At 40.9% G+C, this 22,535-nt stretch overlaps 1 protein-coding gene across 1 annotated transcript in view; it reads right to left on the reverse strand.

Annotated features, from left to right (window-relative positions):
- Positions 1 to 6,134: 6,134 nt before the first annotated feature.
- The window catches only part of CPQ (carboxypeptidase Q), a 565,709-nt gene continuing 549,308 nt past the window's right edge, over positions 6,135 to 22,535 (reverse strand). The window contains exon 8 of the mRNA XM_052651954.1: positions 6,135 to 6,610. Coding sequence (XP_052507914.1) covers positions 6,447 to 6,610 — 164 coding nt within the window. The 3' untranslated portion in view covers positions 6,135 to 6,446. The remainder of the gene's footprint in view (positions 6,611 to 22,535) is intronic.

A 22,535-nucleotide genomic window follows, 5' to 3' on the forward strand; every position in this document is an offset into this window, starting at 1 on the left:
AAGGCAATAATCCATGAAGGGAATATACTTGTATATTAAATATATAGTGTAAGGTATTTATTCTGCTGCTGTGCTCAGTTCAGTTCAGTTGCTCAGTCGTGTTCAGCTCTTTGTGATCCCATGGACTGCAGCATACTGGCCTCCCTTGTCCATCATCAACTCCTGCAGTTTACTCAAACTCGTGTCCGTTGAGTTAATGATGCCATCCAACCATCTCATCCTCTGTCATCCCCTTCTCCTCCCGCCTTCAAACTTTCCCAGCATCAGGGTCTTTTCCAATGAGTCACTTCTTTGCATCAGGTGGCCATCAGTCCTTCGTTGAGCTCCATCATATCCAACTCTTTGCGACCCCATAGCCTGTAGCCCGCCAACCTCCTCTGTCTGTAGGATTATCCAGGTAAGAATACTGGAGTGGTTTGCCATTTCCTACTCCAGGGGATCTTCCCAACCCAGGGACTGAACCCAGGTCTCTCATATCTCCTGCATTAGCAGGTGGATTTTTACCACTGCACCACCTCTTGCACTCTATTTATATATAATATTACATATTATATGCAAATATATATATGTAAATGTATATATCCATGTATATGATATAGTCTTTCTAGAAAATAATCCTGAAGCTAAAGATAATTACCAGGTAAACCATTAGATTATCTTTGGACTCTGATAATGCAGAGATGCCATGAATTTTAGTTCAGTCTTTGGACAATTTGTGAAATCTCTAAGAAACTACTTTTCCAAATTGGAATCAAGCAGTGAGAAAAGAAAGGTTCAAAATGTAAAAAGAAAATGAGTGTATACACTGGATAAAAACTAATGACTTGATACTCATTTCTGACCAAGTAGGGGTAACAGGGATTAGACTTAGTTTTAGGTATGAAGTAATTAAAAATTCAAATAAAATATATAAACAATAGTTTTTAAGACACTACACATCAGGAAATGAAGGGCAATCATGCCCGAGATACAGAAAGTGACTGAAATGAGTCCTAAATGGCACTAGTTCACCTTGAGGTCGCACTTCAGGAAAGGAAAGCCTAAGTAGAGCCGGGAACCACAGTGGGTCGAAGAGCGGAATCCGAACGTCCAGGGAGGCCCCGGCAGTGTGAGCTCTCAGGACACAGTCTCAGGGAGGGAGCGCCTCGCAGAGTGAGACGCTGGAGAGCTTCGGGGGGGCCCCCCAGCCCTCCCCAGCTGAGCACGGATCCATGCATGCATAGGAGAAAACCATCAGAGGCGGGAGAAGCAGCCAGCTAAAAGGAATAGAAGAGAGAGCTCCGAAATCATCTGACGGTTTGCTCCTCCAGTCAGAGAGGAAAGCCTCGTAATTAATGGGGCATCAATAGAGCACTCAGAGAGGTTAGTTCTAGGAGTTAGATAAAATTAGCCTAGAATAATGCTCTCAGAATTCCACCTCACAAAGCCTGGCTAAAGAAGGAGGATGTGGTATATTTCTCAATCCAGCATGAATCTGAGGATGCCTGGGTTTTGGAGTGAGGTGGAAGACACCACTTTGTAAACTGCCTGACCAGTCAAGAGATCCTCCTGTGTCTCTGGAGGGCCGCTGGGGTAGCAGCTGGCAACCTTGTAGCAACCTCCAGCCCAGGTCTCCATTTATGGCTTCTGTCTCCTTTTGTGAAGATGGGATACAAATGGGACACAAATGGGACCACCTAAAGCACAACTGTGGAGACCTCCCTCACTGGCAGCTTCCCATATATCCTGCCTAAGCCTCAAGAGAATGCCAGGACTTTCCTGCTGGTGTTCAGGTTAGCTCTCTCTTGACATGGCTCTGATGGGACTTTTCATCTTGTTTCTGTCATTTCCTCAAAGCAGAGAACAGAGGAATGGAAACTGAGAAATGGATTTGCCATCAGATTGAAGGAGCTGATGTCCCCCAGTCAGAGGACATTTATTGAAGCTGCTATGCCCTGTGCACGCTTTTTGGTGCTTTCAGATATTTCTCAGGGGACTGTGCCTTTAAATCAGGCAAGTGCTTTAATCACTTGTTTCAATCTATTCTCAACAAGATGCTAGAGAAGAGGTATGAAGTGGGAATCGAATTGTTGACTTATTAGACAACTGTTCTAGAATTGTCTGAGAAGTCTTTTCTTTATTTGTCTCTTTTGCTGATCTTCTCTACCAGCCTGGCCATAAACCAAGTCTTCATGAATGTGCGGCTTTGGATCTAGACTCTCTATTCTGTTCCATTGGTCTATTTCTCTACCCGTGTGCTAAAGCCATGTCATCTGAAATACTACATCCGATAAGGAGTCAGAGAAAGCTATGATAATAAAACCTCACAAATTATCCACGTCTGTATATAATAAAGATTTATTTCTTGTACATACATCATGTCCGTCATGGGTAGACTGGAAATTGGGTCATGCCTCATCGTCACTCAGGAAAGAGGTTCCTGGAGCAGGCACTCTTGGGAACATTGTCCTTAATTATGATGAGGGAAGAAAGAGTCTACCAAAATCATGCACTGGGTCTTAAAATTTTCACCCAGAGGTAACCACTCCTGCTCCTATTTCTTTGTCAAAAACACATGGTGGTACTAAATTACAGGGGTCAAGAAGGTACAATCTTACCGAGAAAGAAAATAAAAATGTTTGGAAATCACATTGATGGCTACTTTGATCCCTTACTTTCACTTTCTTTTTCAGGAATGCTGGCTATTGTTAGTCTTCTGTCATTCGATTACATTTTAAAATCAGGTTGTAAACAAAAAAAACAACAAACCAAGATTAAGAACTCAAACCAAAAAAATCTTATTGTGAATTTTGATTGAGATTGCATTGATTCTATAGATAAATTTGGGGAGAATAGACATCTTTACTACTGAGTCTTCCAAATCTTAAACATGGCATATTTATCTAATTATTTAGTTCTGTCTTAATATACATGAGGGCTTCCCTGGAGGGCCAGACAGTAAAGAATCTGCCTGCAGTGCAGGAGACTGGAGTTCAATCCTTGGGTTGGGAGGATTCCCTGGAGACCGGAATGAGAACCCACTCCAGTATTTTTGCCTGGAGAATTCCATGGACAGAGGAGCCTGGTGGGCTACAGTCCATGGGGCTACAAAGAGTTGGGGACGACTAACACTTTCACTAAAATATATGAATGGAGTTTTACGATTTTCTCCCTAAAAGAAACCTGAACATCTTTTTGTAAAATTTGTTTCTAGATATTTTATTAGATACTAATATAAATAATATAGATTTGGTGGCATTTTCTAAGCATATGTATGAACATGCTTCTCATTATATCTGTTAATTTTTTCTCTAAAACTTCTAAATTTTGTTTTTAGTTTTGATTTTTTTGTAGGTTCCTTTGAATTTTCTACATAGTCAATCATGTTTATCTATAGATAAAAAGTTTCTTGCTTTTTCTCATTGACTTTGCCCTCCCTGCCTTTCTATAGTGGCCAGGACATCTAAGAAACCATTGACTACACATGACTCCAGTAAGCACTCATGCCTTATTCCTTATATTAAAGGAAAGTGCTTGGTAATTGTGATATTTTAACTTTTTCTTTTTTTGGTAGGAGTTTTTCATCAGGTAAGGATGTCCTCTTTAATTTTTATCATAAATGGATTTAGGATTTTACATGACTTTTCCCTGTATCTTTTGTGGTCTGTAGTTTCTCTATAACATGTCATTGCAGATTTCTTGTTTATTCTTTTTAGGATTCATTGAGTTTCTAGATTCTGTGGACTGGTATATTTATTTCTGGAAAATTTTCATTTATTATTCAGATGATTCTGTCTTCCTCTTTTCTGGAGCCCTGATTAAACATAAATTAGACCATATAACACTAGCTTTCATATTTTTAACCTCATTCATATTTTCCATATCTTTTTCTTTTGATGATGAATTATCATTAATTTCTTCACTATTTTCTTTAAGTTCATGAATTCTCTTATCTGCAGTTATGCTGGTCCTCTAATTTTTAAATTTCATTTACTATAGTTTACACTTCTATAGAATAGAAGTTCTATTTGTTTTCAATAGAAATAGAAGTTCAATGCTTTTTTTTTTTTTTTTACAATACACTTGGTCACTTATTATATCCCTTTGCTTTCTCTTCTACTTTCAATCCCTTCTCTTTACTTCCTTAAACATTATAGACATAGATTTGAAAATCAATTTAAACATTCCAGTATCAAAGGATATTGTGAATTAATTTTGCTGTTTTCTTTTTTGTACTGCTCTTGCTCAGAATGCTATGATTCCTATTTTATTTTATTTTTTTTACTGGGAGTTAATAGTTATTGTAACTTAATCTGTGGGAATTTCTCTGGACTCTCCACTCAGCACTTAAAACGGTAATGTTTCTTATGGTTCTCAGAGTTATTTTTAATGTATAATTTTATTTACTGACTTATTTTTCGCTGTGCTGAGTACTCTTTGCTGCTCGGGCTTTTCTCTGCTTGCGATGAGCGGGGCCACTCCTTGCTGCGGTGTGCAGACTCCTTGCTGCGGTGCGCAGGCTCCTCACTGCAGCGGCTTGTCTTGTGAAGCGCTGGCTCTAGGCTCTAGGCTCAGGCTTCAGCCATTGCAGCGTGGGGACTCTAGCTCCTGGGCTCTAGGGCACAGGCTCAATAGCTGTGGCGCATGCGCTTAGTAGTGCGGCAAGGTGGGATCTTTCTGGATAAGGTATCAAACCTGCGTAGTCCTTTGGGGGTCTCAGTTTCATTGAGGTTGTCTAGTATCCCTAATATGGCAGGCTATGGACTTTGCTGAGTCCCCAAGCCACTAAAGTGAAAACAGAATTTAAGTTCAAAAGAAAGCTCAATGTGCTCTATATCACCTTGGTTCATGTCTTTACTTAATTTTGGGTCTCATGGTCTTTATCTTTTAATCAGTTAATTCATATGTTTTAAAATGTGTTTCTCAGACGTCATCCAGCATTTTGCGTTCAGTGTAAGGATCAGTCAGAGGACCAGTCAGCTACCTTGCCAGGAATGAAGGATCTTTTTAATTATTACCATTAATAAAACTGATACTTTGTTTTTTCCTTCCAAGAATTTAGTTATATGTATATTAGACCATTTGATAACAAATTACATGTATATTAGGCCATATACATATTAGTTCACACTCTGGGGTGATTCATTCTGGTGTTAGCTTTCCTTCACTTTTCCTTCTCTTCGTGTTTTAGTTTGGATAATTTTTATTGACCTATTGTCAAGGTCATTGATTCTTTTCTCAGCCTTATCCATTCTGCTGATGAGCCCAAAAAGGAAATTACCCATCTCTGATGTTGTGTACTTTATTTTAGTATTTGCATTTGATGCTGTTTTATAGTTTTCATATTTCTGTTGAAATTCTCCTTCTGTTCATGTATATAGTCCCATTTTCCTACTAGATTTTAACATATTAGCCATAGTTATGTTAACGTTGCTCTCTGATATTTCCAATATCTGGAAATATGATGCTGCTTTGTCTGGTTTTCTTAATTGCTTTAACTCTTGACAATGAGTTTTTCTTGTATTTTGGGGTGTGTCTTGTAATTTTTTAAATTGAATATTGGACATTGTGTGTGAAAGAATAGTAGAGATTATTCTCAGACTAGATGAGGATAAGTGTTTTGCTCTGTGAATATGATTTAGCTTCTATGAGCCTCAATATTTTTTCTTTTTGACCACGCTGCACTGAATATGGGATCTTAGTTCCCTGACCAGGGGTTGAACCCATACACTCTGCAGTGGTAGCACAGAGTCTTCCCCTATGAGCCTCAGTTTTGTTATCAGCAAAATATGAATAAGCTCCAACTTCATAGATATATTATATGAAATATATAAAACATAAATGTAAAATAATATTATCATTTGCTCATGGTAGATCTTTAATAAGGAAATTGGATTGTACATACTTGATTTTTTCCTCAAGTGGTAACATTTTTTTCTATTAATTAAAAAATTTCATACCTCATTAAAAAATTCTAATAATATCAAAGTGTATCAATTAGAAAGTCAGATGCCTGCATATGTTCAATTAAGACCATACTACAATTGTGTATTCCTCTACCTTTCAATGAATAACTTAGAACAAAAAATTGGTGTCACTATATTTGATTTAATGTTCATAAATACATGCATAAAAGCCAGAGGTCTTCCAAAGCTTTATCCAGTATTTACTTCTGAAATAGAAACAATATTTTTAGTAAGTGGTATAAAGAAATGCCCCCACTGGGATCTCTACCATATTTTGATTCTATATGGGGGTGGGATTTGATTTGATTCTATGTGGGATTATTTTTTACACTAGGAAAACAGAATTTGGAAAGTATCAAGAAAGATAATGTCAGAAATTAAGAAAAATTGTTGTGCTTTGTAAATGATTAATAAAGTTGTCGGGTGAAAAGGAGCTTCCTAAAGCTGCAGACCCAGGACTCCTGGCCAGAAAGGACAAAAGTGCCCTCTCTCTTTTTCTTGCTAAGACCTGGGCAGCATTTCTTCCAAGTCTGCAACGACGTAAGAGACGACGGCCCAAACAGCGGCAGCAACATTCATCTGCTTTGGATCCATGACGGTCATGGTGTCTCCATGGGAGTGATGGAAGGAGAAATATTTATACAGGTCATCAAGCAGACTGGCTCCTGGGGAGAAAAGAGGAAGAAATCTTAATGAAGTATTTTGACAGACATTGCTGAATAGCTGTTCAGATACCACTGGCCCTCTTCCTTGCTCCTATTGGACAGGCTGTGATGGCAAAATAATGACATTCCCTGCCTCCCTTGCAGCAGGAAATGGCAGTATGGCATCATTCTGACAACTCTGATATGAGTGGCAGGCATGGGGGAGTTCTAGGAAAGCCTTAACTTGGTTGACAAGAGTCAGGAAATGCCCTCGTGCTGAATTAAAAGAGATGAGAAGTTTAGAACTGCAGGGGGCAAAAAGCCTCCACACTAAAAATGGCAAGGTGGAAACACAGAAAGAGACTGGGTTTAGAAAATATTGCAAGCCCACCGAGTAAGCTCTACATTGCCTAATTCTGAACTTCCTGCTATGGGAAGGAAAATAAACTTTGTTTGAAAAGCAAGTGATGCAAATGTCCCCTCTATTTATAAAAGGACAATATATGTATTTTTTTTTTTTTTTGTATCAGCAGAGTGCAAATTGTGTACATCCCTGGATACAAAAGAAAGTCAGTACTCCTTTGCTCAAGATTTTTTTTCTCAAGTCATTCAGTCACTTCCCATGAAATTTCCCAGCAAGCCCCACCAACAGGAGTCTCTACCACCCTTAAGAACTTTCTTCTTACTCCAGTGAGGTCTTTTTCTAGTTTGGTCATGGATCAGAGCCTCAAGGAATGGTGGCTCAGCTGGTAAAGAATCTGCCTACAATGCAGGAGACCTGGGTTTGATCCCTGGGGTGGGAAGATCCCCTGGAGAAGGGAAAGGCTACCTACTCCAGTACTCTGGCCTGGAGAATTCCATGGGCTGTATAGTCCATGGGGTCGCAAAAAGTCGGAGACAGCTGAGCGACTTTCGCTTTCTCACTCTAGTGAGGCGTTCATCTAGTTTAGTTATGGATCAGAGCCTCAGGGAATCTTCACACCTCCTAGTCATCCTTCAGAACCTACTGGGCCCACTCTGCAGGTTCTTTTGCCTCAGGCCTAATTATTTATTTACTTACCATTTAATTAAAATATATACCATACATACATAAGATTGTATAGAACAAAAATGTATATTATAAAGGGTGACAATATAAAAGTTCACATATGCCCATGATTCAATGCAAAAAAGGCATCACCATTACCTTTAAAGCCCATTTTATGAGCTCCTTCTCACAACCCCATGGATCCTTCCTCTCTCCAGAGGGACCCACTATCCTGTTCTGCTGTGTGTTAGCCACTCCTTGCTTTTCTTCATAGTTTTTCCAAATAAATATAATCAACACCCTCCAGGCTTTAAACGTAGGGGTGGAATTGTTGGGCTAGAGAGCATGCATATGTTTAATTTCATCATGTATTTCCAAAATGTATTCCTTTTCGGTTTATCCTCCCATTGTTAGTATATGAGTCTTCCTCTTGCTTCACATCTTCTTTAGCACTCAGTGTTGTTAGTTTCTGCTTATCTAGTGGATGTGAAATATTATCTCATATGATTTTAATTTTTAAAATTATTAATGAGATTATGTTTTTATATATGCATTTTTTGGTCATTTCTTTTCCATGAAATGCCTGTTCATGCCCCTTGCCTATTTTCAATCGATTTGCCTTTTCTTATTGGTTTGTAGGAGTTCTTGGTATATTTTAGATACTAACCTTTTGTTGGTGGTCAGTTTATATAAATCATTTCCCAGCTTGTGACTCTTTTCATTCTGTTTAGCATGCATTTAGATGAATAGATGCTCTTACTCTTAATATAGTTGAATTTATGAACACTTTCCTTTATGATTTTTACTTTTTTCTGTTGTTTAAGAAATCCTTCCTTACCTTCATATCACAAAAAATAGTTCCTAGGGTCCTAGTCTAAAACTTTTAAAGTTTTGCTTTTCATTTTTAAATTTTTCATCCACTTAGAATCAGAATTGATTTTGCAAAGGAGAAAAGGAAAGATATAAGCATATGAATGCAGAGTTCCAAAGAATAGCAAGGAGAGATAAGAAAGCCTTCCTCAGCGATCAATGCAAAGAAATAGAGGAAAACAATAGAATGGGAAAGACTAGAGATCTCTTCAAGAAAATTAGAGATACCAAGTGAACATTTCATGCAAAGATGGGCTCGATAAAGGACAGAAATGGTATGGACCTAATAGAAGCAGAAGATATTAGAAGAGGTGGCAAGAATACACAGAAGAATTGTACAAAAATTATCTTCACGACCAAGAGCCAGATATCCTGGAATGTGAAGTCAAGTGGGCCCTAGGAAGCATCATTATGAACAAAGCTAGTGGAGGTGATGGAATTCCAGTTGAGCTATTTCAAATTCTAAAAGATGATGCTGTGAAAGTGCTGCACTCAATATGCCAGAAAATTTGGAAAACTCAGCAGTGGCCACAGGACTGGAAAAGGTCAGTTTTCATTCCAATTCCAAAGAAAGGCAATGCCAAAGAATGCTCAAACTACCACACAATTGCACTCATCTCACATGCTAGTAGAGTAATGCTCAAAATTCTCCAAGCCAGGCTTAAGCAACATGTGAACTGTGAACTTCCAGATGTTCAAGCTGGTTTTTAGAAAAGGCAGAGGAACCAGAGATCAAATTGCCAGCATCTGCTGGATCATGGAAAAAGCAAGAGAGTTCCAGAAAAACATCTACTTCTGCTTTATTGACTATGCCAAAGCCTTTGACTGTGTGGATCACAATAAACTGTGGAAAATTCTGAAAGAGATGAGAATACCAGACCACCTGACCTGCCTCTTGAGAAATCTGTATGCAGGTCAGGAAGCAACAGTTAGAACTGGACATGGAACAACAGACTGGTTCCAAATAGGAAAAGGAGTACGTCAAGGTTGTATATTGTCATCCTGCTTATTTAACTTCTATGCAGAGTACATCATGAGAAATGCTGGACTAGAAGAAACACAAGCTGGAATTAAGATTGCCGGGAGAAATATCAATAACCTCAGATATGCAGATGACACCACCCTTATGGCAGAAAGTGAAGAGGAATGAAAAAGCCTCTTGATGAAAGTGAAAGAGGAGAGTGAAAAAGTTGGCTTAAAGCTCAACATTCAGAAAACGAAAATCATGGCCTCTGGTCCCATCACTTCATGGGAAATAGATGGGAAACAGTGGAAACAGTGTTAGACTTTATTTTTTGGGGCTCCAAAATCACTGCAGATGGTGATGGCAGCCATGAAATTAAAAGATGCTTACTCCTTGGAAGAAAAGTTATGACCAACCTAGATAGCATATTCAAAAGCAGAGATATTACTTTGCTGACTAAGTTCCATCTAGTCAAGGCTATGGTTTTTCCTGTGGTCATGTATGGATGTGAGAGTTGGACTGTGAAGAAAGCTGAGCGCCAAAGAATCGACGCTTTTGAACTGTGGTGTTGGAGAAGACTCTTGAGAGTCCCTTGGACTGCAAGGAGATCCAACCAGTCCATTCTGAAGGAGATTAACCCTGGGATTTCTTTGGAAGGAATGATGCTAAAGCTGAAACTCCAGTACTTTGGCCACCTCATGCGAAGAGTTGACTCATTGGAAAAGACTCTGATGCTGGCAGGGATTGGGGGCAGGAGGAGAAGGGGATGACAGAGGATGAGATGGCTGGATGGCATCACGGACTTGATGGACATGAGTCTGAGTGAACTCTGGGTGTTGGTGATGGACAGGGAGGCCTGGTGTGCTGTGATTCAATGGGTTGCAAAGAGTTGGACACGACTGAGCAACTGAACTGAACTGAACTGAAAGTTTATGTGTGTAGGAGCACACAAACTTGGAATCACATCTTTCTGGTATTAATAAATTGAACATCTTTATTAATATGTGGTCATCCTTGCCATTTGTAGTAAGGCTTTTTGTCTTGAAGTCTAGTTTTCCTAATATTTAATAACAACCTCCTTTCCTTACCTCATTCTTTTTGTGCCTTTTCCCATCAATTTATTTGCAGTCTGCCTCTGTCCTTATATTTTTAGGGAATTCTCTTATGAATAAAGTTCAATTTTAAAAACTAGTCTAATAATCTTTGGTTTTAACTGGAGGTTATAATTCATTAATGTAGATTCTGATTATCGTTAAGTTGGACTCATTTATACCATCTCAATTTTTGCTTTCTATTTGTTTATTTGTTTTCTGTTGTTTTTTCCTTTCCTTTCTTGCTCTCCTTGTGTAAATTTTTTTTCCCCCTCCTATTATTCCTCCGCCACCTCCCCAACTCTTCTTGTTTGGAAGTTACACACTTTATATCAGTTCTCTCACTGGAGATCTCAAATGATTGATATCTCAACAGCTTACATATTTATCTAAAGTTAATCAATAAAGGACACTAGGATCCTAAGTTTTGTCTCCTGTCCCAGAAGCACTCACTGCTCTTTAAAATTCATGCTCTAGGAAAACAAGGATGGGCAAAGATACCCTCAGACAAAGGCTCTGGAGTTTACTCACTTCTTACAGATTCTCACTTCATCTTTCACCTCTGAGGAATCCCCTTACTTTGCCTTACTAAGCCATGTATTATAGGAAGATAGTCATCGTTTTACCCAATAATTATTTTTTGGGGGGCGGGGGTGGCATGATGTGTCTAGGAGCTTCTGGTCTACCACGTTGCCATCGTTCTCTTCTCCCATTCCTCTCCTTCCTGGTCTGTGCAGTGGACAGTCTCATTGTTCTTGAGCCCTCTATTGCCTCGGAATGCTATCCAGGTTTTCTTTCCACCAACCCAAGTTTTAAAAACTTTGTACCAAGGTTTTCCTGTGCTTATCTTCCCAAACTCCGTGCTCTGGAGTAAGATACGAATTTCTCTGTATTCATTCGTATTTCACACTGAGTTCAACTATGATGCTATCAAACATAACACAAGCCACTGAAGCAAAGTAAATACATAAAAGAAAGCTGAGCTCTCAACTCTGACAATTAAAGATTCCAATACCTGTCGGCAAATATCCAAAACAGGGTGTATTAAGCTGATAACACCTATTGAACCCTTCACCAGCGTTGAGGAGGTTTCTTCCTGTTCAGTGATTTTTTGCTTTCTAAGCTAATAAAACATCTTTTCTGTTTCTCAAACAGCTCTGAAAGGGCGGAGTCTCACCATTATCCAGCCTAATGATGTACACCCTTCAGTGTGTGGGCTGGAGCTGAGGTTCATAAGTATTCAGAAGGTTCTATCCAATTCAACTGGACAAGTACTTGAGTTCCTACAACTTTCTAGCAGTGGGCTAAGACATAAAGGTGAGAAAGACAGTCTCTGCTCTCAAAAGCTTATTCTGCAGTTGAGGCAGCAAAAATGTGTCCACAAGTAATAACAACACAATCAGAATGTACTGAATGCTGTGGCGGAAGGACAAAAAACAGTGGATACTTCGAGTAGTTGAATGACTTTTCCTGAGCCCTATGTTAGGTACCCTTGCTGTGTGCTCTCCGTACTTCTTCTGTTAGAATCGTCACCATTCTTTCTTAGAATTGCCTGTTTCGCGTTTGTTTTCTCCACTATATTGTAAGTTCCCTGAAGGCAAGAACACTGTTTTGTTCTCTACTCTGTCACCAGCTGAAGCTGAAGCTCCAATACTTTGGCCACCTGATGTGAACTGCTGACTCACTGGAACAGACCCCGTTGCTGGGAAAGATTGAAGGCAACAGGAGAAGGGGTCGGCAGAAGGTGAGATGGTTGGATGGCATCACCGACTCAATGGACATGAACTTGGGCAGACTTAGGGAGATAGTGAGGGACAGGCAGGCCTGGCAGGCTTCAGTCCATGGGCTCGCAAAGAGTTGGACACGACTTAGCAACTGAACAACCACAGAAAGCCTAAAATGTAACAGCAAATAGATGATGAATGTGTATTTGCAAAGCGAATGAATGAAATCAGCAAATTTTATACGTGAACTGAGGCTTGAGGGTGCTGTGTCAGTTAGAGCCTTTGTAGGAAACAGATGGGACACTCCAAGGAGAAAACTGGGAAAATTTAATGAAAGGATTATTTACAAAGAGTGGTCAGGGTTAAATGAAACTAGTAAGGGATGCTAAAGGAGCTGCAAGGAAGGCCATCACCACCTCTCAGCCTCAGAGGCACAGAAGAAAGCAGCGATAGCTACGGTTCCATCTGCTGGAGAGGGCCACCAGAGGAGCTGCGCGGGTCTAAAGAAGCCAGAGAATTAGTCCCCGCTGGTGCCTCTCATATCCGACTGGGCTCCCTTGGCCAAACCCAATCATAGGCCAGAGGGTAGTCCGTAAGAGTTCGCCTCCCAGGGCACGGTATCGGGTAGAGAAAGGTGAGGACTGATATGGAGTAGTGAAACAGTATCTAGCCCAAGCACTTAGGATGTCAGCAGAGAGGTGAACAGAACATGGGAGCATTCCAGTTTGGGTGATGTGGGTTAATTTCAGGCAGATAAAGCTGGCAACTGATTTATCCATGAAAAGTCCTAAATAAGGCTGAAAATAGACTGAATGTAGTCCTTAAATGGGGAGCCACTGGGGGGGGGGGCAACAGGCAAGAAGATGGGGAGACTGGAGCTGCACCTTAGGGAGACATCCCAGAAAAATGTGGAGCTGGAACTGTGTGAACGACTGTGGTGATGTGGAGACGGCTGGGGAGGAGGTACAATTTGGGGGACAAGTGACAAAGATCAGGGCCAGACAATGATACCCCAGCCTCTGAAATTCTCTGACCAGCATGTGGACAAAGATAGCCAAACCCCCAAACAGTGAAAAGGGCAGCAGTCCATTTTTAAACTAGAAGACAACTTCTGCCATGAACTCACAGCACAACCCAGGAGAGACAAATCGGCGTGTTTACTCTGGTAGGAAAAAGAAGCAGTTTAACAGAGATCATGACATTTTGGATCTAGTTAAAGCTGGTGAGAAGCACATGCTCTCTGGATCCCAGTTAACTTGGGGTGGATGGATGTCTTATTCATGGATGTGTTAAGGAGGGCATCAAGGATTTCACAGAATGGAAGTCACTGAAGCTAGATAGGTCAGTCACAATTGTGAGCCTGCAGAAACAGGAAAGGACATTTAACTCCAACAGGCAGACTATGGCTTGCTCAGGGCTGGTTTGCTCCCATTTAGTTTCCTAAAGACTCGGCATGGTGGGTGACAGACTAAGGCTCCAAATTCCTTACTGAAAAAATAGATGCAAGACATATTTGTGCATGCCCTCTGAAATTCCATTTCTGTCTCAGACTGAACGAAACTGACTGCCAGATGGCTGGGAACTTGGCTGCCTCCCTTTAGAAACTGGTGACTTAAGGAAAGCATTTCCTCAGAGACCATTGACGTTCCCATGAATATTTTACAAAACTGAAACAGTTCCAGAAGATCTGGTACCACCAATGAGAACACTGATAACCACAGGAGATATGAGAGCCGGCTTGCTGGCAGCCTTGCAGCTTTGTCTCTGTGGTTCCAAGGAGACGTTTTATCAGTGACAGCCACTGCTCGGAGAGACCAGCATGGAGGGACAGCCTGCATTTCAGTTTCTGAGAGCACCTGACAATACAGGGTGGGGGCAATGGGGGAAATCTTAACTATCCTTAGGGGTAAATGGCACAGTGTCTTTGACAGGTATGTGAGTTCTGAACAGGGAATCATCAAATTATTTTTTTCTTTTTTTTTTAAATTATTTTTTTTACAATTAAATTTATTTTTAGCTGAAGGATAATTGAAACAATGGAAACAGTGATAGATTTTATTTTCTTGGGCTCCAAAATCACTGTGGACAGTGACTGCAGCCATGAAATTGAAAGATGCTTGCTCCTTGGAAGAAAATCTGTGATAAACCTAGACAGCATATTAAAAAGCAGAGACATTACTGTGCCAACAAGGTCCATATAGTCAAAGCTATGGCTTTTCCCATAGTCATGTATGGATGTGAGAGTTGGACCATAAAGAAGGCTGAGCACTGAAGAATTGATGCTTTTGAACTATGGTGTTGGAGAAGACTCTCGAGAGACCCTGGAACTGCAAGGAGATCCAACCAGTCAATCCTAAAGGAAATCAGTCCTGAATATTCACTGGAAGGACTGATGTTGAAGCTGAACCTTTAATACTTTGGCCACGTGATACAAGGAGCCGACTCATTGGAAAATACTCTAATGCTGGGAAAGATTGAAGGCAGGAGGAGAAGGGGACGACAGAGGATGAGATGGTTGTATGGCATCACTGACTCAATGGACATGAGTTTGAGCAAGCTCTGGGAGATGGTGATGGACAGGGAAGCTTGGTGTGCTGCAGTCCGTGGACACAGAGTTGGACACGACTGAGGTACTGAACAAACAATTGTGTTGGTTTCTGCCAAACATCAACATGAATCAGCCATAGGTACACCTGTCCCTTCCCTCTGGAACCTCCCTCCCACTACCCTTCCCATCCCACCCCTCTAGGCTGTTGCAGAGCCCCGCTCTGAATCCCCTGAGTCACTCAGCAAATTCACATTGGCTATCTTATTTTACATATGGTAACATATATGTTTCCATTTTACTCTCTCCATGTATCCCACCCTCTTCCTTCCTCCCCCCGCTCCACGTCCATTCGTCTATTCTCTATGTCTTTGTCTGCATTGCTGCCCTCCAAATAGGTTCATCAGTACCATCTTTCTAGATTCCATATATTATGAGTTAATATACAATATTTGTTTTTCTCTTTCTGACTTCACTCTGTGTAGGTTCATCCACTTCACTAGAACTGACTCAAGTGTGTTTCTTTTTAAGTCTGAGTAATATTCCATTGTATATGGTTTTTAGAAATAGAAAGCTGGTAGGAAGGAGTCTGCTTGAAGGCCAACATTCACCCCTTGGAAATAAACTACAGCAGGCTCAGGGTAGTTCACCTTTAGGAAGTTAGTTCTGATGGAAGTTTGGAATTTAAGGATGTGAAGATATGTCCTTGAGCTTCTCAGTCAACGAACTGGACCTAGACAGGGAGATACAGCTGAGAGAACATAGGGGTTAGCATCAGGTATGACTGGGTTCAAATTTAAACTTGGGTGAATTCAGGCAAATCACGCAAGGCCACCCAGCCTCAGTTTTCCTCATTCATGAATGAATCAGGGCTGATGATACCCAAGTTCAAGACGCTGGTGAGGATGACTAGGCACTCAGTTAATACTTTGTTATAGGTATTATGTATCCACAAGGTTGACCCAACATATTCACAACAGCATGACCGATTAAATACAACTTCAAGGATTTAAATCTCTTCATTTAATAAATCAAGGTTCTGATGTGTTTTTTAAATTTTTATTTACTTAGTTTTGGCTGCACTGGGTCTTTGTTGCCAGGTGGGCTTTCCTCTAGTTGTAGCAAAGCGGGGCTGAGGTGGGGTGTGCTCCTCCCTAGCTGCGATGCGCGGGCTCCTCATTGTGGTGGCTTCTCTTGTTGCAGAGCACAAGCTCTAGGGTGCACAGGCTTCGTAATGCTGGCGCCTGGACTCTAGAGCACAGACTCAGCAGTTGTGGCTCATGGGCTTAGGTGCTTTGTGGCATGTGGGATCTTCCTGGTCCAGGAATCAAACCCATGTCTTCTGCGTTGGCAGGAGGCTTCTATAAAGAGCCACCAGGGAAGCCTGATGATCATTCTTCAAGAGGAACCAGTTGGGCTGTGAGGTCTATTCTATGTGACCCCGCCTTGACCCGGGTTTGGATTATTTTCCCTTCTCCTCTGGCTCTCCCCACTTCTCTCTCCTCTCTGAATCCCTTTCTGTAAACTTTCATCTCACTAAATATTTTCCAGCTGTGTGACTGGGTGAAGATGGTCCAGTGAATATTGTAAGAAATACCTGACCTGCCCCTCATTGCTCACAGCAGATTCCAGTCTTCACAGAGCGATCCCATCAATGACCGTGGTCCAGGCAGGATATTGGAACAAGGTTAAATGAATACGTGCTAATTTCTGAAGAGATGGGTGGTAAATACACAAAGATTCTCATGGCCCCCTCTTATCGTAGGTTGACTCATTCATATGTAATCAGTGGGTTTTCATGTACACAAATTAAGCAATTCATGTTATGAGAAGTGTTTGAAAGGCATTTGAAAGCTTTCAGAGTTTCAATTCATCTGTTACTTCCGGGCATACATTGACTGCCGCAATGTTTCATGAAGGATGCACTCACAGGCAAGCAGCTGTGGAAAATCCATTTCTCCTTTATAAACAGATCTTGAACAGTCTGGGGTATGCAATTTAATTACAGTGTAATGTATTACAGACTTTTCCTGATCATAATAATTATGGGGTTAGAGAAGAATGTTATGGCCTTAACTTATCCCTGCAAGAATAGTTAGTCTCTTGGATAAAATATAAAACTACATTTAAAGTTTAATTAAAATTATTTCTTTCAGCAACATTATCAGATGAAGAGACATTATTACCAAAACAATTAGAAAATCAATTTGTGAAATTTGCAGACATTTAATCTCTCTTTTCAAAGGGGGCAGTTTTATCCTTACTATATTAAATTTCATTGAAAAATAGAGTGAGGTGCAGGTAATTAATAGCTTCCTAACCCCTAGCACTCCAGAAGAGAAGCAACTTACAAAAGAAAAGAACAGTAAAACAAAGGAAACGACAGGACAGGAGCAGAACTGGAAAAACATCCCAGATCAAAACTCCATGAAAAGGATTATAATTTTACTTTCTAAATTCTCACCCAGGAATTTCCAAGCATGTGCTAAAAGGTTTCAAGTGTCACTAAGACCTTCCTCCTTCCATCTCTTTGGAAAACTTGAATTGGTGGCTACGATAATTTTGACCACAGATCAAAGGTCAACACCCACATATCTGGAGGACCTCCAGTTCACAGGTACCTAAACTCTGTGAGAAGGAAATGGCAACCCACTCCAGTGTTGGAGTGGAGGATCCCAGGGACAGGGGAGCCTGGTGGGCTGCCGTCTATGGGGTCGCACAGAGTCAGACACGACTGAAGCGACTTAGCAGTAGCAAACTCTATGATAATGATTCGTCTTCCCATAATGCTGAAGAACTGTATGGCTGTAATAAGACTAATTAATTACTGCTACATGAAGATAGCACTACAGGCTCTCCCAAACTGCAGGAATGACAGGAACAAAACTATTTGTTGAGGACTTCCAGTGTGTCTAGGGCTTTTTGGAGTTTATTTCATTTAATTTTCCAAGTGACGCCATGAGGGAATGACTATCATGCCTCACTGACACATGGAAAATTGACTTAAATAACTGGAGTCCCATGGTAGTAAGTGATAGAGACAGGATTCAAATCCAGGTGTCTCTGACCTGAACACTCTGCTCCTAACCAGTTTCCTGCGCCTTCTCTCCCTGCCCTATCCCAGGACACATGTAAGAGTTTTATTTTCCCTGGTGGAGAACTGTGTGTGTGTGTGTGGTTTGCTCCACTCTCAGCACTAGTCCCCCATCCCTATTTTGCTTCATGACAAGAAGATGGAAATTCAAGCTGGAGGTATCTTGGGCCATGAGCTACAGTGAAGGCTCAACCACGTTCCGACAATGGGCGCAGGCAGCCTGGGACTACTCGTCAGAAGATGGATGGCAGAACCTCTCCTGACACTACGTCCTCTGTTCCCGCTGGGCCACACCCTGCAGGGCCTCCCAGGAGCTAAACACCATCCCATCTAAAACCCACCCCTCCCCTCTGATCATTCATTACACCCTTACCCTGCTTCTTTCCCCTCACTTTTCATAGCAATTTCTACTACCTAAATCTATGTTAGTCTTATAATGATTTCATTATTTGCTGCCTGGCTTTCCCATTAGAAAGGAAGAGCAAGGGCTTTGTCTTTTTCACTCTAATTCCCAATGCCTGGCAGGTAGTAAGTGCTCAGTAACTGTTTGTTGGATCACTGAATGGATAAATGATTGAATTATTAAACATCTAATGGGGCAAAAGTAGAGATATATACTGACTGCATTCTCTGACTCTATAGTAATTTTGCTAAGTAAATCCTATTTTCTGGGGATTCTCCTCTCACTTGCTGCCTTGGTGAAAGACAAGAAGATTCTTGTTACCAAAAACATGGGATATTTCACGTATAAGCTGAGATCTAAACACTATTCTGTACTACTCAATATGCCCCTTTACTTTTCACCACTGTTATGGAAATTATCCACAATTTGAAAATAAAGCAAAAAGGTGGGTAGCGTATACTTCCAATGTCATTCGGGGACAAAGTCCATGCGAAGTCCATCCTATCTAGGACAATGTACTTAGTTTGACTCGTTGCTTACTACTGATTAAAGGTCCCAGACTTAGTGATGTTTTATGTTAACTCATAGATATTTAGTCTAGTAGAGTTGAAAATTATTTCTGTCCCATAGAACAGTTAGTTCTGAAGGTTACACTTTATTGGCCTCTAAAACATTAACCAGTTAACAAGTTTTTATCTAGGGAATCTTAGGTTAATATTTATTAAATCACACACACTCAGTTTCTCAAATGTTCTTTGAATTAGTGTGAATATCTTACTGATTCTCATATTAATGAATGAATTGAATAAAATCTTGGACATGACATGCATTCATTTTTCATTTGCATGCGAATCATGATTTTACCTTTTAGAAAGTTATAAGTTAATACCACCCATCTACAACCTTAAACCTTAAAGGAATAATCACATTCATGTTTCTTCTCCAAAGTTCAGTAACTCATGGATCCCGTCTATGATTTTATCCATGATTACTCTAAAAGCACTGGGCAAGGTGGTCACCAACATAAGGGCTGGTCTTCTGCCTTCTCCCTGTATGGTCCCCAGTTATGAAGACTGTTGAGGGGAAAAGAAAAGCAAATTTTATACACAGACACACACATATTAATGTAAATGTATGTGTATATATCAATATGTGTCTCTCTCTATACATAGAAAAACACGTGTGTGTGTGTGTGTGTGTGTATAAAATTGGACTTGTCTTCAGCATCTACCATCCACCTCTTAATATCCTAATTTCTCTCCTGACTTGCCTTGTACCTTCCCCATGAGTCATGATTTTGCCCTTCAGAAAATTATAATTTAATACCACTTGCCTAGAAACCTTAAAAGTACAACCACATTCATATATGATTGGTTCCTTATCTTGGAGTTTGTAATTTTATCTTTGTGCATGTGTAGTCACAGCTTCCGTATGTAGCTATAAAGAATACCACTCTCTGCATCTACCTTGTTTTGCAACTCAAACTAATATTGACACTTCTTCTGGGAGGTGTAATTTTGAATCTTACTCGTGTTTACTCGTCAGTCCTAATTTATTCATCCCCCTTTGTCCATATAGAAATGATTGCCCATTCTTCTTTCATGGCCTGATGTCAATAAAGCTGCCACCTATCTGAGTCAGTGCGACTCTTGTAAATGCCTTTCTGCGGTTCTCTCCATACCTGAGAACGATGCTCCTAAGAAAACATCAGTAAAAACTGTCTCTGACAGAGTACACTGTGAGAATATTCAATGCACACGGGTCTTCAGAGTTGGAAAGACTCTAAAAATTGGTGCCAGGGTGGAGTTTATAATGAAAGTCTTAAAATCATCCTGGTTTTCTACAGTTGTGTTCAAATGGAAAGATTTTGATTTCTGGGTACAGATATATAAAGGTTACAAAGCTGCATGTGCAGTGGAAGACAGCTGTTGGTAGATAGAAACCTTTGTTTCTGCGTGCCACCTCCATTCTGTTGGCAAGAAGACACAAAGGAATGAGAGAAGTTGGGAGTATTGCATGGACATGGGTAGACCTACTTCCTGTACTGAATATGAATGATTCTGGAAGGCTGGCTGGCAGGGGTATTGCAGGAATGCTGGGGACATACGGCAGCTGGAGACAGCCATTGTAAATGACTACTGTTTTGGAGGACAACAGGTCAATAGGAAGATGTCCATTCATGAGAGAGGCTGCAAGGGAGACTACAAACCTCTGATTAGTGATACTCACTGCCACATGGCCAGGTTGGTGGATTTGTAAAACTTGCTTTAAAAAAAAAGTTTGTTATTAATATTAAAGCACTAAAGCACTTCCCTATAGTCTATCAGGAAAAAGAGGTCATAGTTTTCATAAAAGGAAGAGTTGTATTATTTTTACAATCTTTAAATAGGTTTTTAAAAAGTTACAAAAAAGGAGAAGGGGGGTATTTTACTCATTCAAAGAAACTTTGATAAAACTATGCTGACAATCAAAAGGTTACGCTTGCTGTAGGACTGAAGGGAATGTTTTGCCATGCATAGGGATCTAACTGGCTATGAAATGAAGAACAGGAGCAGCTGGGTATTTCTCACTGTTCAAGGCAGCCCACCTGAGGATTGGTGTCACTACTGGGAAGTGGAATCAGTTTTGAGAACCCACACTAGCCCTTCCAGTTACACTGTGGATCTCCATGTCCCCTCTCCTGCCTGCCCCTACCCAGGCTAAAATTGTCCCTAGATGAAAGTGAAAGAGGAGAGTGAAAAAGTTGGCTTAAAGCTCAACATTCAGAAAACGAAGATCATGGCATCTGGTCCCATCACTTCATGGCAAATAGATGGGGAAACAGTGGAAACAGTGTCAGACTTTATCTTTTTGGGCTCCAAAATCACTGCAGATGGTGATTGCAGCTATGAAATTAAAAGACGCTTACTCCTTGGAAGGAAAGTTATGACCAACCTAGACAGCATATTCAAAAGCAGAGACATTACTTTGCCAACAAAGGTCTGTCTAGTCAAGGCTATGGTTTTTCCAGTAGTCATGTATGGATGTGAGAGTTGGACTGTGAAGAAAGCTGAGCCCCGAAGAATTGATGCTTTTGAACTGTGGTGTTGAAGACTCTTGAGAGTCCCTTGGACTGCAAGGAGATCCAACCAGTCCATTCTGAAGGAGATCAACCCTGGGATTTCTTTGGAAGGAATGATGCTAAAGCTGAAACTCCAGTACTTTGGCCACCTCATGCGAAGAGTTGACTCATTGGAAAAGACTCTGATGCTGGGAGGGATTAGGGGGCAGGAGGAGAAGGGGACGACAGAGGATGAGATGGCTGGATGGCATCACTGACTCGATGGTCATGAGTTTGAGTGAACTCCGGGAGTTGGTGATGGACAGGGAGGCCTGGTGTGCTGCGATTCATGGGGTTGCAAAGAGTCGGACACGACTGAGCGACTGAGTGACTGAACTGAACTGAGCTGAATGGGATCTAACTAAATTCAGAGCTGATCAAGCCATGTTGGGTTACAAAGAATTATGACATTATTTTAGAGTATGCACTTCAAATTTTAGAGGTCATGGCAAGGTGAGCAGCCAAGTCCTCCACAAAATGGCTTTGGGGGCTATTGTCAGCAGTAGAATTCTGGGCTAGAGGGACCAAGAGTCTGTACCAAGATGGGCTCTTTCATTTTTGGATATCATAGTGTGAAGGTCATGGGAAGCTGTACAACAGAAAATAGGAAATACACAGAAGAAAGCTTTACTACTAAAAAAAAAACTCAGGTGAAAAGATAGCAGCATTAAAAATAATAAAACGTAACACTAAATGTGATGCTAGAGAAGACTCCTGAAAGTCCCTTGGGCAGCAAGGACATCAAACCAGTCAATCTTAGGGGAAATCAACCCTGAATGCTCCTTGGAGGGACTGATGCTGAAGCTGAAACTCCAGTGTTTTGGTCATTGGATGCAAACAGCTGACTCATCGGAAAAGTCCCTGATGCCGGGAAAGATTGAGGGCAGAAGGAGAAGAGGGTGTCACAGGATGAGATTGCTGGATGGCATCACCAATGAAATGGACATAAAGTTGGGTAAACTTTGAGAGATGATGAGGGACAGAGAGGCCTGGCGTGCTGTAGTCCATGGTGTACAAAGAGTAGCACATGACTGGGCCACTGAGCAACACCACCACCAGCGAAAAATACGCAATCAAAGTCCAGAAAAAGGAGAATGGTACCTTGTGAATCAGTTTACAGGCAGCCCA

The sequence above is a fragment of the Budorcas taxicolor genome, chromosome 14, assembly GCF_023091745.1.
Source record: "Budorcas taxicolor isolate Tak-1 chromosome 14, Takin1.1, whole genome shotgun sequence".
Classification (NCBI taxonomy): Eukaryota; Metazoa; Chordata; class Mammalia; order Artiodactyla; family Bovidae; genus Budorcas; species Budorcas taxicolor.